This window comes from Drosophila yakuba, chromosome 3R, assembly GCF_016746365.2.
Source record: "Drosophila yakuba strain Tai18E2 chromosome 3R, Prin_Dyak_Tai18E2_2.1, whole genome shotgun sequence".
NCBI lineage: Eukaryota > Metazoa > Arthropoda > Insecta > Diptera > Drosophilidae > Drosophila > Drosophila yakuba.
Window position 1 is genome coordinate 22456942 of NC_052530.2, and position 12087 is coordinate 22469028.

Sequence of the window (12087 nt, forward strand, 5' to 3'; positions counted from 1 at the left end):
CGGAGTTATCGATTACAGCCAGCTCAAGTTTCGGCATACGGTCACACTTTAAAGTGCAACAACGCGCGCGTTGCCGGCAACCGTCGAATATTTGCAATTACTCGCAAAATCCATTAAAAAAAATTATAGCATTTAACTAAATTATTGGTGATACCTCGATGGTCTAGCAGCTCGAATCGGAAACATGTCTGCCAGCTCCACCAGCAACGCTTGCAAGCTACTGCTGCTCGGCCGCTGCCTGCGCGCCGTGCTTCTTAGCGTGGCCATTCAATTCCTGCTGCTCACCGTGTTCCTGCTGTTTGTGAACTTCCAACTGTTGCATCCACTCGCCTGGGTGACGGGCACACTGCGTCTGGTAGCCAGCTGGTACACCTGGTTTGCCAGCATCCCGCTGGTAGCCTCCGTCGTGCTCTACGGCGTGGTCCTGTGCCAGCAGCACCTGTCGGAGCGGCCCTACTGCCCAACCCGGTACCGCTGGCTCCTGCATTACGGTCCATGCAAGGTACTCTTCCTGGGCGCCCATCTGCTGGTCGGTTTGCTGACCGCCTGGCTCTACACGGGCTACCTGCACACAGACTATCAGTGAGTATACCTAGAATGGAATGAATTCGTCGGTACTTATGTTTCCTTTTGTTCCTAGACATCTGAGATACACGTGCTATGGCCAGGATTGCATTAGTGCCTACCATGTCTATCTACTGGGCATCGGGCTGTCCGCCGGCTGCTACTACTTTGTCTCCGTACACATGCGCCAGGAGATCTCAATTGAATTCCCCATCGTGGAGCATTCGCAGGCGGAGAAGATGCGCGAACTACTTTACGGCAGTTTGGCCAAAGCTCTAGTAAGATCACTGCTGCCCACGCTCAGTTACACCGCCGTCTTTTGGCTTTTCGGACCCATGATATGCCACAAACTTAGTCACATTCTCTCAGTGGACATGGACGAGCGACTGGAAGGTTTCTTTGGAGTCGCGACCAATGTGCGCCTGCTTTTCTACGGCTATTTGCTGACCGCCCAAATTCTGAGTAACATGCACCTAATGCGATGCTTCTACGGCATTTTGCTCTCGGAGGATTTGCCCCTGGTGGTGACTAAACCGCGAGCTGCCTTTGCCCATGAACAAGACATAACATTGGTAGCGGGACTCGGGGTCTTCAACGTGTATGTGGTGCAGTGCCTTGCTGCTCATTATTTCTACAAGCTGGCGTTGCGAAAGAATTCGGCACAGCGGGCAGAGATATTCCAGCTTACTGAGCCGGGCAACCGGCCAGCAAACTGGCGCTCCCTATGCGACCAGTGCTTGAGTATTCTCGGCAGCTTTACCGAAGAACTAACCGAGTCCATGCAGAAGATAAGTGTACTCAAGGGCGCCCAGAGTCTGCCAATGCCGAAGATAACTGAATCGCTTACTGCTAGCTTAATGGCCGAGAAGGTGTTGCTGCGCCAATACAACCAGATCCACGGCATCCGACCCATTGTGTCGCCCACTTGCGAGGATGGAGTGGATCGTCCAGCGGATGGCATGCGACATGTTCCCAACTGGTGTGAGCGCGTCTCCACCCAGTTGGAGCTGTCCCTACAACGGTTGCTACAGCGAGTTCCCGGCATTGTGTACTTCTTCAAGGAACCCGAAGGTTCTAAGACAACGTTTCTGCTGGCCAACTCCCTGCCCGTAGTCTATTTGACGCAGGCTCTGGCACTGGTGTGTGCGGCATCGCTCAAAGAGGATCCATATGGAGTGGTGCAGAAAGATTTGGCGGCTATCATCAAGGCGATCAACAAGCTGCGAAATGAGCTGGACAAGCTAAGCAACGTGATAGGCAACATTAGGGCACCGAGCTCCAGCTTCAATGTGCTTCGATGCGCAGTGCGTCGCAGTTTGTACGCCATCTGTAACTCATTTTGCGATTATCTGGGCGATCTCCTGCCCCCTGGAGAGGAACTGCGACAGCTACAGGACCTAGTCTGCCAGGAATAAACCCATCCATCACTTTATACACTCATCTTGTACACTGTTTTGCATATCTTTAGTTGTTTGTCTGCGGTAACAATAAAAATTAATAAATATAACTACAAACGTCCAATAGTTATAGAATACTATTGACTTTTATACTTAAAGTACGAAATGGTAACACGCGATTTGATCATAACTAGCACTGATGAAATGGTCTGCAGGTTGAATGTGTACAAGCGGGCAGCCTCACTGTTCCTCCATCGCCACTGCCATCATGAGCAGGGCCAGATCCTGCTCCAGCTGCCGATTGGGTCAAAGCTCAGCTGTTTTCGTAGGCACTGAGCTGGCGACGGCAACGGTGGCAGCCTCTCCCAAGGATTGCTCCAGCTGCTCGGCCACCTCATCCAAGTGTTTGAGGGCCTCCGTGGCCTTGCGATTGCGTCCGTCCACGAAGATCTGCGTGTCCAGGAAGTGCAGGGCTCGGAAGGCCATACCGCCTTGCGGGTCATATAAGCTGTCCAACTTTTTCGGATTTCTAGCGCTGGCACTCTGGTCCGGCGTGTCAGGATCAAAGGGCACGTATTCCTGAATGGGTTCCTTGTGCCACCGGAAAATGTTCCGCGAATCTGTGGGGAGTTGGTATATGATTACGTTGTTCTTGTTTTCGGTGGGGGGATATGGCACCTAGATCAGCCAGCACTCGCGTCATTTCCCGTATCTGGGCGTCCTGTCGCTCTAGCCGAAAGTTCATTTCTGTCAGCATGTTGGTCAGTGACATCTTCTCCGATTGCGCCAACTCGTTCTTCTTGTTCTCCTTTATGGTTTGACTGCAAGATGTCTGGATTAATGTAGCTCTGAATCCACTAGGGATCTCTGTTTACCAACCGTGAGTACTCGAAAATCAGAAGACCGGCTCCGATAGAGAATATGATGAACTCGCCCAGCAGATTGGCTCCCAGCTCAATGGCCATCGCCTCGTTCAGCGGTGGAACATTAACGCGACCACCCATGTTCAAGGCCCACATCTTGGTCTTCACCTCCACCCAGTTGTAGACTAAAAATGTGGGATTAAGGCTCGTAATCTCATCTAATCACATCGCACCACTTACACTGCGCCGGCGGCATGCAGATGTATTTCCTGAAGAAGGGGCTCGACTTGGCATTGGACTTGATCACGTTGGCTATCGGCTTGCTGACCTGCTTGATGGCCAATATGCCGAGCTTGGCCGCCGGGAAGACGCCAATAACCATTGTTTTTCCTTTTAACTAATAACTATTACAAAATATCCGTGCAAAATTAGAGATGTGTACGAGGTAGCGGTGTGCGCAGTGATGAACGATAGGCAATTTTCTAGTGATGACAATTTGAATATACAAGCTTAACCGTAAATAACGGGCCACACTCGATAAGACGAACTTGGAAATTACATGTGTATTTATTGAATTACATAATTGAATAATCGACACATTTGTAACCGATTTCGTACAGTCGATATAAAATTATACAAAAAGAAATCCTTATTTTTCCACGTTTCTCAGGGCCGCCTTAATCCAGTTGATGTCCCTTTGGTTCCGCTCCACATCCGCACTGATACAGTCCACGCACTCATCTAGAGCTCTCTTCTGCTCCTCAAACTCCTGGTTTTGTTTCTGACTTTTTGCATATGTTCTATAAAAAACAAGTAATTTTTTAGAAATAAAATTGTTTAAAACATTGCAACTAGTTCGCACTTTGAAACCTCGTAGTATATGAGACCCATGCCAATGCCAAACACAAAGGCCTCGCTCAGCATATCAGCGCCCAGTCTAATGGCGATGGGAGTGGAGAGGCGTGGAATCCGCCTGGGCTGCTTCAGTCGCAGCATACGGAGCTTGGAACGGACCTCAAAGGTGTTGTAGAGCTGGGCTGGCGGAATGATGACATAGCGCCGGATGAAGGGATGATGCTTGCCCATCCATATGAGAAGGTCTCCAAATGGCTTGCTAATCCGTTTTACGCCATGTATGAAAAGCTTGCCAACTGGAAAACTGCCGATCACCATTGTGCGTAACATAAAATTTTGCACGAAAATAAGGGCGACTGACATATCCACGCCAATTCAGTTACATTCCAAATCCGCCGTACTGCTACATCCCATATAGGTTTCTCTGCTGACCAACTTGCTTCTCAGCTGATGGATTTCCTTGGACTGGCGGCTGACCTTGTTGGTGAGGTCACCAATTCTTTCCTCCAGCTTCTCCCGATGCAGCCTGTGTTTCTCGTGCTTCAACCTGTCCTTCTTGGCTTGCCTACAAACATATTTAAAATAAACGGGAATGTTTCTTTTGGAAAATCGTGGTTTGCAAACCTTTTAAATTCCCCTATAATCAGCGTGGCGCCAATAATGAAGATGATCATTTCGCCCAGGATATCGCCACCCATTTGGATAGTCATCGCGTCAGTTAGGGGCGGAATAAGACGAGGTTGTCCCAGTCCCAGCATCCACATCTTGGAGCGAACATCAATAACATGGTATACTACACATTATATTGATTATATTGTTAATTAGTCGGCATTCCATGAATTTTACTTACATCTTGCTGGGGGAGCAACAACCAGGGATTTGAATGACTGATTCTTTTTGGCCTTTTGCTTGATCATATTGCTGATAGGCTTGCTAATGTGCTTGATGGCAAGTAAAGCTAGTTTTCCCAGTGGAAAGACGCCCACAACCATTGTGCAATTTCCAAATTTTCGACTAAATTCCCTGAGCTCACTATAACCGAAAATTTTCAAATTTAAAATAATCAGTGCTGCAAATTATTAGTTAACCCTTAGTGGCGCGAAATTTGAATTCCTGTCGCGGTGGCTTTTACCAACTTCTTAAAAACTTGTTTCTCTAAGTTTTTATCTTCTTTTTAAATAGTAAAGTATAAGATTCTGTAAAGATTTTTGAAATGAAGGGGTAATATTTGGCACATAAAACCCGGTCACACCTGTTACAAAAAACGCTCGTTTTGTTTGTTTTTATATCTGAACTTCTGTTTAAATATTTTGTGATAAACAAAATGTCTGCACTTGGGGATTCGGATGATGAAACTGAGTTTAAAGATATCAGCGCCACAAATTATCATCGTGTGCAGGAGAAAGTGGCAAAGGTGAGTTTAAAATGAGATTGGCGTGGCCAGCTTTCATGATGAAGTCAGCTGGCTTTGCATTTTCGAGTAAACACGACTCCTAAATACCCTTTCCCCTTACAGATAAGCTATGCAGATGGCGTTGCCGATGGCAGGGAAAAGGTCTTCCAAGACAGCTTCGATGAAGGCTTTGAGAATGGCTTTAAAACCGGATTCGAACTGGCCAAACTTAGTGCCTTCTATGAAACCATGAAAAGTGCGGGAGCAGAAAGTTTAGAATTGAAGGCAGAACATGAGGCTTACCAAAATCTGAAATTAGCAGATGCAACAGATAAAGCGCACTTCAAATACTTGGAGCACCAGGGCGCTCCACTCAACGTGATATCCGCCAAACAAAGGACCTATGTGGACGACCTCCTGGGAAAACTTGCTCAGGAACTACCGGCAACTACGAATTTATTCACATCGGGAAGCGATTCTAGTGTTAATGTGGTTTAAAGCATGAGTTAAGGAATTATCAAAATTAACTGAATGTATATCTGCGCTCGACCTATAAATAAAGACCCTCCGGCGTGCCCTCCTTCCTCCTGTACAAGACCGTATTCAAACTGGCCAACCTAAGTGCATTCTATGAAACCATCAACTCGAAACAGAATTAAACAGGCCTGCTGCCAATAGAACTCATTTTTGAAATTCCACTAAATTTTATATTTGGCTTAGTATTTAAATCGTTACATACATATATGTTAAATGTACAAATTCAAATGAGAATACAAGTGACGGGGGACGAGGCCTATAAAAAGCACAGAGACAAAGGCCTTAAACCTAAAGTTGTAGTTAATAGCTCTAGCTAAGTGATCAATCTATTTCGGTGCTATTTCGGCCATGTTGGCCTCGAAAATGGCCGTGTTGATTCGGTGCTTGAGGGCGACAAGCACCTCCCGATTGCTAATGGCGCGCATCTCGTTGGCTACGTACTCTCCATACGTTGCGAACTCGTCGCGCGCTGGCGGCAGGCTGACAATGGTGGGCGGAGGTGGACTGGGGATGGCTTGGGCCTGCACTTGTTTCGGCGGTGTGTTCACCTTGGGCAGGCGCAGGTTACTCATAGTTATCCCGGGCGAAGTGGTCAACACACTGCTGGCTGTGCCGTTGGCACTACTTTCCAGTGCGGGGGACAGAATGGAGGTGGTGTTGTGCGATGCTGGACTGGCTTCGTAGTACATGCGTTTGACCGGCGGCGGATGCAGTTGCGTGTGCTCCTCAAAGTAGCTATCCTCCTGCCCACCCGCCGTGTCCCGCCGCTGGATTTTAATGATTCGCGTGGGCATTACGTGCACCGAGCTGCTGCCCGTGTTTTGGGATGGTGTGGTCTGGTAGTGCAGTTCGCCGCTCTCATTGGCCTGAAAGCTGACTGCTTCCACGGCGTTGCCCTGGTGGTGCAGGTCCATAAGGGTCTGATGGTGATTCTCCAGCGGCTCCGTCTCTTCCTGTTCGTTGAGACTCACAAAGCGGACACTCATTTCTTTTGCCTGCTTAGGCTTTACCTCTCCCTCCTCCAGCTCTGACTCCTCAATGTCGTCCACGTCTTTGGTTGTCTCCTCGATGAGTTTCTCCAGCTCCTGGGCCCGACTGCTGGCGTGGTTCTTGCGGAGGTACTCCTCGTTCATGTTGGCGTTCGTATTGCTGTTGTGATTGGCCGGTGTGCTGCTGTCGCTGTTATGATCGGCGGTGACCTCCCCCAGGGCAAACTTACGCTCGTCACCCTGCAGATCCGCCTTCAGGCGACCCTTTGTGGAGCGGCAGGCGTAGGGCGAGCTAAGGAACACCAGGTTCTTGAAGCCAAACCACTTGGAGTTGTAGGGCTCTTTGCGTTTCATGCGACTGATCTCGCGGTGGTACTGCGTGCGCAGCGTGTGAAACTTCTTTTCCAGCTCGTTGATCGGGATGTTCCCGCCCAGCACCTGGCTGACTTCGTTCAAGAGCCGCTGCTTGACGTCCTTCTTCCGGTACTCGTCGCAAGTCATGTCCCACAGCCCGCGTCGGCTGCGGTACTCACTGATCAGCTGCAGCGTCTTCTCGCGCGTCCACTCCATTTTTAGATTGCTGAGTCGGATCTGGCCGGGCAATCTAGAATCGGTGTCAGAACAATGGGCTGTCGGTGCTCCCTTACTGTCGGGGAAGGGATCGCGCACTGGTTAGCCGGCCACTAATATTAATAGACCACAGAAGTTACCTCGAGGCTGATCGTGATCGTTTGTGTGCTCGGGAGCGGGAGCTGTGCTCTGGTTTATTTTTGCTACTCCAAACAGCAGCTGGTTTCGCTCTGCCGATGTCTCTGCGCCAATTGGCTGACACGGACTGTCCGCCGCGCCCTGGAACGGGTGCCTAGAGGAGCTGGAAGGATGTTGGGAACACTTCCATCGGCTATAATGCCTATTTGGTTTGTTTAAAGTGCACAAAAGTACAGCAGATTTCCGATTTCCACCCCCTTGCGTGAAAACAAACGCTGTGTATCCATCTTGGGCGCTATCGATTCATCGGTAGTTTCGATGAGACCGTATTTGTTGTGGATAGGTTTGCCTTCGTCACTAGACTACTTATTCAATTCTAATATCTGGATGAATTTCCAAAAACTTGTATTGTAATGAATAAAATGTAATCTTTCAATAAAAACAAAAGTCTTGTTGTTAAATTATAAGAATGTTTTATTCATAATCTCGCAATTCCAAGCTGGCAACGAACTCGATAGTAATCGATATTCGATAGACGGCTAAAACAAGCAGCAAAACAATAACAAATAAACGTGAAGACCGCAGACTGAAATTTAAAAGAAATATATTATCTTGAGAACAAACTTCATATGGGCATCATGGACAACAATGGCATCGGCAGGCTTACAGAAGAATCTCTGAAACGCAAGGAGCGTCTTCAAAAACTCCGGGAACAAGCTCAGAACAAAGGCGGAGACGCCGCCGAATCCAATGAGAAGTTACCCAAGTCAGCAATACAAGGAAATTTCATCATGAATCGTTTTATAAAACTGTTTCATATCCCTTTACAGACCAGTCTTCCGCAGCTACAAACCTACGAATGAGAGCACCGATGGCGAAATCCTTGCACAGGAACCCACGGGAAACATAGAAACCGCTGTGGAGGATCAACTGAGTCTGCTCCAGCAGCCCATGGTGATCGATGAGATTGATATAACCAACCTGGCTCCGCGCAAACCCGACTGGGATCTAAAGCGGGATGCCAGCAAAAAGTTGGAGCGACTGGAACGACGCACCCAAAAAGCAATTGCTGAGCTCATCCGTGAGCGACTGAAGCTGAACCAAATCGAGGACATCAGCCAAGCGGTGAACGTGGCCACGGCTCATGCAGGTGAAAGTGTTCAGGAGGATTATGACTAGAGCCGAATAATACAACTAACTTTACTGAACTGGTACAAAAAACGAAAAAGTGCATTAACAATAAGTAGAACTATCGCCGATTTTCTTTGCCCGTGGGTATTGCTAACCGTTCTTTTAGAATGAGGATTTCTGGAATAAGCAAGTTATAAGTGGGTGAAAGCAAAGGTTGAGGTCTTAACTTACGTTTGGAATACTTCTGCTCCAGTCCCTGGGCAAAGTTACGCATAGATTGCAGTTGCTGGGGAATTTCCTCCCTCAGTTTTTCAATAGTTATTCGAGCCTCTCGCAGTTCATTCTCCCGCAGGGTTAGTAGGTTCTCCTTGGACTGAACGGCCTTCTCTTGTTGTAGAGCCACTTCGGTGCGCCAGGCAATGGTCTTCTTGTGGTTGAGTAGCTCCTGGCTCTGCTTGAGGATTATCTGGTTTGCCTTGGAGATCTCCTCAGAAGCCATTCCCAAAGCCTGGCGCTTGGTGTGCAGGATCTTCTTCTCGGCCTCCAGTTCAGCAGCCATGTTTGCCTGCAAAAGGGAAGTGATATACTCTTCTGATGTGCATTATCGCTTTATACACATACTTTCTCCTTGTTCGCTCTTTGGATATGTTCCTGTAGCTCGGTAGTGTGCTGCTTGAGGTCCTCGATCTTGTACTCCAACTTGCGTTCCTGCTGCCTGGCATTGACCACATCCCCGTGCAGTTTATCATTTTGCTCTTTTAAGTTGCACACTCGCGCTTTGCAACAGGCCAACTCCTCGGACAGGGCTTGACATCGCTTCTCTGCCTGCTCTTGGGCAGATTTAAGTTCTGATTTCTCCAGCGAAGCCTTGTCCATTTGCGACTGAAAGCCGGAGATCGCTCGACGATGTCTCTCCAGCTCATTATTGCGCTGCTCATTTAGTTTGGTCAGTTTTTCCTGGTATTGATGAACCTCGGCAGCATGCTTCTCCTCTAAGATACGAGTGTTTTCGGCGATGGCTTCCCTGAGACTTTTGTTTTCTGTGGTCAACCTTTCTGTGTGCGAGCGTTGCGCGTTGATTTCCGCCTGCATTTGCTGGATACTTTGCTCCAGAACAAATTGCTTTTTGTGGGAAGCATCTAGCATGCTGTTTATGTAGAATAGTACGGTGTTCAAGGGGGCAGTACGACAGGGCAGGCTAAGGTGAACCAGGTTCTTGAAGGACCGGATTTCCACAAACTGGAGATGATAGTCGTGGACCTCTCTGCTGGATGAGAGGTTCTGATCCCGCACGGACAGGTGCAGCTCCAATTTGCCTGACTGACAGTCCTTCAGCATGCGCACTACATTATCTATGAACCCGGAGAATGACACATTCAGAGACTGATCCTGTTTGAGATCTTGGAAGGAGGCACTGTCCACTGTCGTAATGTACATGCGCCGTTGATCGGACTTTTCCGCCAATCGGAGTTGCTGTGGGGCAGGGGATGTATTGAAATCACATCGGACGAGGTCTTAACAAGCACATTTACCAGCAGCTCCTTGAAGTCCATTCTCTCCGCGTACAGTAGACATGACCGTTTACTAGACCGCGTCATGTCGCCATTGAAGCTCACCAGCATTTCTGCGCTGGGCAGGATGTTTACCACGCTCTTGGCGTAGTCCATTTTGGTGGAGTAGCTATCCTCGCTCCCCGGTGGCCACATGTCAGATCGGGCGCGTGAGAAACCTAAATTTTTAAAATTTTTAAATTGTAAACAAAAGTAAAGGCTTGGGTCTATCGATATCGATAGCTCCAGAAATGTTCGTGGAACTACCCACCGCTGGTCACACTGCCGGTCAGGTGCACAGTTGTCCATCTCCATTTCAATAAAAGAAAAAAAAAACAGCGAAAAGTTGTAGAGAAAAATAAATACATGAATACTGTACGTAAGAGTTAAAGATGCAGCGCCGCCGGATTGTCCATAGTAATCCGGAGTAATGCTAGCTTTATCCTGCAGACCGCCAAGGTGTTCGTCGGCAGCCTGCCGCGCTGCAAGCCGGACGAACTGCGTCGACTGTTCACCAACTATGGATCGGTCGTTGAGTGCGACGTGATGAACCGCTGCGCCTTCGTCCACCTGGAGAACACAGACATGGCGGAGGCGGCTATCGCCGCACTGAATGGCACCATCTTCAAGGGCCAGCCCATCGTGGTGGAGGCGGGCAGGCCAAAGTACGGTCCTGGAGCTGGCAGTCGAGGTCAGCCGGGCTCTGGTGACAATCCGGGGCGCAGACCCTCACAGGGTAAGCTGTAAGCACCCCAGAGATCTCGCATCTAAGTATTTCATCTTCCTCAGTTCAAGGTGGAGGAGCGGACAAGAGACCTCATGAATCCGGTGGCAACTTTAAGCGCAACTTCCGTGAAGAAGTCGGTGGCAGATACTCCAACGAAGGCCCAAGGGGTTCCAACTCCTCGGCCGCCAAATTTGGTCCCGTAAGAAACGAGTCCAACTACAGACAACAGCGCAGTGCACCTTACTCGAAAGGACCACCGGACAATGAGTCTTCCAATCAGGGACAGGGATTTAGGAACAAATTTGCAGGCGGTGGCAAGTTTGGTGGAAGCGCGGGCAACGAAGGACGCTTCGGCAACAATCGGTTTCAGCAGCGGGACAACAGTGGATCACAGCCTGGCAGAAGAAACTTTAAGAACAGCCCAACCAGCGGGTATAGAGGAGGAAGCAGCTCCAGTGACTTTCAAGGAGGCAACTCCAGCAGCGGGGGAGGAGGATCCGTGAATCAGAGGGCCGGTGGCGGGGGACCAGGTCCCAGCAATGTGCGACAGGATCGCCGTGGATTTGCCCTGCCTGTAGAGCATCAGCAGCAGCAGATGGGCTTTGGACGCTTTGGCAATGGGCCCATGAACTCTGGCAATCGTGGGACAAATGGGTTAGTTGTTCATAAGATTGGCCTCCAAATCATATATAATACCTATCTTTGCAATTCAGAGGAAATCCACCAGGAGGACGTGGGTTCTTCAATGGCGGAGGCGGATTCAACGACAGACGCGGTAGTAGTCACGAAACCAGCAGTCCCCAAGGAGGCCCAAGCAAACGCGGAGGATCAGGAGCTAGAAATCACAATCAGAATGGCATAAATGCATATCACTCGGAATTCCCGCCCTTGGGCAGTGGCGGCGGAGTTCCAGCCCAAAGAAACCGGTAGGTTGAACCACATTTTTTGCATATTAGCCACTAACACGCAATCAACGCCATTTGCAGCTTCAACGGACCCAGACCCGGGCCAAATATGGGCGGCAATAGAAGATTTTAAGAAAGTGCAATGCAGCAATGATGTTTGCCAGTCCTCCCTCGTGTACTCCACTTAATAATGTAATAGCCGAATTTTGTTTTCATTGTTCCGCGCGCCGAATCTTTTAGTTAAGCCAATGACGACGACTTTTTAATTTGTCCCACACCCATGTACTTTTAAGGCCCACATCAACAGTATATTTGTTATTCGTAGTCTAAGATTGTTTCGATATTTATGCAATACTTAAATAATCATATTTCTTGTGTGCAACTAGATACGACGAGTCAATCAATACAATCATAAACACCATTTGAACTTTTGAATCTGCCCGCCAAAAAACTACTGTTACGGACTAG

At 48.7% G+C, this 12087-nt stretch overlaps 9 protein-coding genes across 9 annotated transcripts; 4 read left to right on the top strand and 5 right to left on the bottom strand.

Moving 5' to 3' along the window:
- The first annotated feature begins 48 nt into the window (after positions 1–48).
- LOC6537956 (nucleoporin Ndc1) lies at positions 49–2096 on the top strand. Its single transcript, XM_002098457.3, has 2 exons — positions 49–582; positions 641–2096. The coding sequence occupies exons 1-2, from the start codon at positions 185–187 to the stop codon at positions 1977–1979; spliced, it is 1737 nt and encodes a 578-aa protein (XP_002098493.1). The 5' UTR covers positions 49–184; the 3' UTR covers positions 1980–2096.
- Positions 2010–3289, bottom strand: LOC6537957 (putative OPA3-like protein CG13603). The gene is made up of 4 exons (XM_002098458.3): positions 3065–3289; positions 2841–3009; positions 2640–2782; positions 2010–2581 (listed from the first exon to the last, which is right to left on the bottom strand). Exons 1-4 carry the CDS (start codon positions 3204–3206, stop codon positions 2268–2270), a joined length of 768 nt encoding a protein of 255 aa, XP_002098494.3. The 5' UTR covers positions 3207–3289; the 3' UTR covers positions 2010–2267.
- Positions 3290–3372: 83 nt separating this feature from the next.
- Positions 3373–4058, bottom strand: LOC6537958 (putative OPA3-like protein CG43998). Its single transcript, XM_002098459.4, has 2 exons — positions 3687–4058; positions 3373–3624 (listed from the first exon to the last, which is right to left on the bottom strand). The coding sequence occupies exons 1-2, from the start codon at positions 4040–4042 to the stop codon at positions 3474–3476; spliced, it is 507 nt and encodes a 168-aa protein (XP_002098495.2). The 5' UTR covers positions 4043–4058; the 3' UTR covers positions 3373–3473.
- On the bottom strand, positions 4055–4858 carry LOC6537959 (putative OPA3-like protein CG13603). Its single transcript, XM_002098460.4, has 3 exons — positions 4530–4858; positions 4304–4472; positions 4055–4244 (listed from the first exon to the last, which is right to left on the bottom strand). Exons 1-3 carry the CDS (start codon positions 4669–4671, stop codon positions 4055–4057), a joined length of 501 nt encoding a protein of 166 aa, XP_002098496.1. The 5' UTR covers positions 4672–4858.
- Positions 4859–4912: 54 nt separating this feature from the next.
- Positions 4913–5664, top strand: LOC6537960. The gene is made up of 2 exons (XM_002098461.4): positions 4913–5093; positions 5196–5664. Exons 1-2 carry the CDS (start codon positions 5004–5006, stop codon positions 5568–5570), a joined length of 465 nt encoding a protein of 154 aa, XP_002098497.1. The 5' UTR covers positions 4913–5003; the 3' UTR covers positions 5571–5664.
- LOC6537961 lies at positions 5514–7606 on the bottom strand. The gene is made up of 2 exons (XM_002098462.4): positions 7309–7606; positions 5514–7244 (listed from the first exon to the last, which is right to left on the bottom strand). Exon 2 carries the CDS (start codon positions 7166–7168, stop codon positions 5936–5938), a length of 1233 nt encoding a protein of 410 aa, XP_002098498.1. The 5' UTR covers positions 7169–7244; positions 7309–7606; the 3' UTR covers positions 5514–5935.
- Positions 7607–7838: 232 nt separating this feature from the next.
- Positions 7839–8555, top strand: LOC6537962 (coiled-coil domain-containing protein 12). The gene is made up of 2 exons (XM_002098463.4): positions 7839–8072; positions 8137–8555. Exons 1-2 carry the CDS (start codon positions 7936–7938, stop codon positions 8483–8485), a joined length of 486 nt encoding a protein of 161 aa, XP_002098499.1. The 5' UTR covers positions 7839–7935; the 3' UTR covers positions 8486–8555.
- On the bottom strand, positions 8476–10143 carry LOC6537963 (spindle assembly abnormal protein 6 homolog). Its single transcript, XM_002098464.4, has 4 exons — positions 9970–10143; positions 9059–9910; positions 8669–9002; positions 8476–8614 (listed from the first exon to the last, which is right to left on the bottom strand). The coding sequence occupies exons 1-4, from the start codon at positions 10141–10143 to the stop codon at positions 8556–8558; spliced, it is 1419 nt and encodes a 472-aa protein (XP_002098500.3). The 3' UTR covers positions 8476–8555.
- Positions 10144–10253: 110 nt separating this feature from the next.
- On the top strand, positions 10254–12040 carry LOC6537964 (RNA-binding protein 14). The gene is made up of 5 exons (XM_002098465.3): positions 10254–10362; positions 10438–10723; positions 10777–11368; positions 11428–11640; positions 11701–12040. Exons 1-5 carry the CDS (start codon positions 10354–10356, stop codon positions 11750–11752), a joined length of 1152 nt encoding a protein of 383 aa, XP_002098501.1. The 5' UTR covers positions 10254–10353; the 3' UTR covers positions 11753–12040.
- Positions 12041–12087: the final 47 nt, after the last annotated feature.

Excerpts from the sequence above, each read along its gene's own strand:
- LOC6537963 (XM_002098464.4), bottom strand. The coding sequence starts at position 10,143 with ATGTGGCCACCGGGGAGCGAGGATAGCTACTCCACCAAAATGGACTAC. Across the intron at positions 9,911-9,969 it reads TGGACTTCAAGGAGCTGCTG|CAACTCCGATTGGCGGAAAA; the intron begins GTAAATGTGCTT and ends CCTGCCCCACAG. Across the intron at positions 9,003-9,058 it reads AAAGAGCGAACAAGGAGAAA|GCAAACATGGCTGCTGAACT; the intron begins GTATGTGTATAA and ends TCCCTTTTGCAG.
- LOC6537960 (XM_002098461.4), top strand. The coding sequence starts at position 5,004 with ATGTCTGCACTTGGGGATTCGGATGATGAAACTGAGTTTAAAGATATC. Across the intron at positions 5,094-5,195 it reads TGCAGGAGAAAGTGGCAAAG|ATAAGCTATGCAGATGGCGT; the intron begins GTGAGTTTAAAA and ends TTCCCCTTACAG.
- LOC6537959 (XM_002098460.4), bottom strand. The coding sequence starts at position 4,671 with ATGGTTGTGGGCGTCTTTCCACTGGGAAAACTAGCTTTACTTGCCATC. Across the intron at positions 4,473-4,529 it reads TGTTGCTCCCCCAGCAAGAT|TATACCATGTTATTGATGTT; the intron begins GTAAGTAAAATT and ends TATAATGTGTAG. Across the intron at positions 4,245-4,303 it reads ATTATAGGGGAATTTAAAAG|GCAAGCCAAGAAGGACAGGT; the intron begins GTTTGCAAACCA and ends ATATGTTTGTAG.
- LOC6537962 (XM_002098463.4), top strand. The coding sequence starts at position 7,936 with ATGGGCATCATGGACAACAATGGCATCGGCAGGCTTACAGAAGAATCT. Across the intron at positions 8,073-8,136 it reads TCCAATGAGAAGTTACCCAA|ACCAGTCTTCCGCAGCTACA; the intron begins GTCAGCAATACA and ends ATCCCTTTACAG.
- LOC6537958 (XM_002098459.4), bottom strand. The coding sequence starts at position 4,042 with ATGTCAGTCGCCCTTATTTTCGTGCAAAATTTTATGTTACGCACAATG. Across the intron at positions 3,625-3,686 it reads ATATACTACGAGGTTTCAAA|AACATATGCAAAAAGTCAGA; the intron begins GTGCGAACTAGT and ends TGTTTTTTATAG.
- LOC6537956 (XM_002098457.3), top strand. The coding sequence starts at position 185 with ATGTCTGCCAGCTCCACCAGCAACGCTTGCAAGCTACTGCTGCTCGGC. Across the intron at positions 583-640 it reads TACCTGCACACAGACTATCA|ACATCTGAGATACACGTGCT; the intron begins GTGAGTATACCT and ends TTTTGTTCCTAG.
- LOC6537957 (XM_002098458.3), bottom strand. The coding sequence starts at position 3,206 with ATGGTTATTGGCGTCTTCCCGGCGGCCAAGCTCGGCATATTGGCCATC. Across the intron at positions 3,010-3,064 it reads CTGCATGCCGCCGGCGCAGT|TCTACAACTGGGTGGAGGTG; the intron begins GTAAGTGGTGCG and ends CCACATTTTTAG. Across the intron at positions 2,783-2,840 it reads CTGATTTTCGAGTACTCACG|TCAAACCATAAAGGAGAACA; the intron begins GTTGGTAAACAG and ends GACATCTTGCAG.
- LOC6537961 (XM_002098462.4), bottom strand. The coding sequence starts at position 7,168 with ATGGAGTGGACGCGCGAGAAGACGCTGCAGCTGATCAGTGAGTACCGC.
- LOC6537964 (XM_002098465.3), top strand. Across the intron at positions 10,724-10,776 it reads GGGGCGCAGACCCTCACAGG|TTCAAGGTGGAGGAGCGGAC; the intron begins GTAAGCTGTAAG and ends CATCTTCCTCAG. Across the intron at positions 11,369-11,427 it reads GGCAATCGTGGGACAAATGG|AGGAAATCCACCAGGAGGAC; the intron begins GTTAGTTGTTCA and ends TTTGCAATTCAG.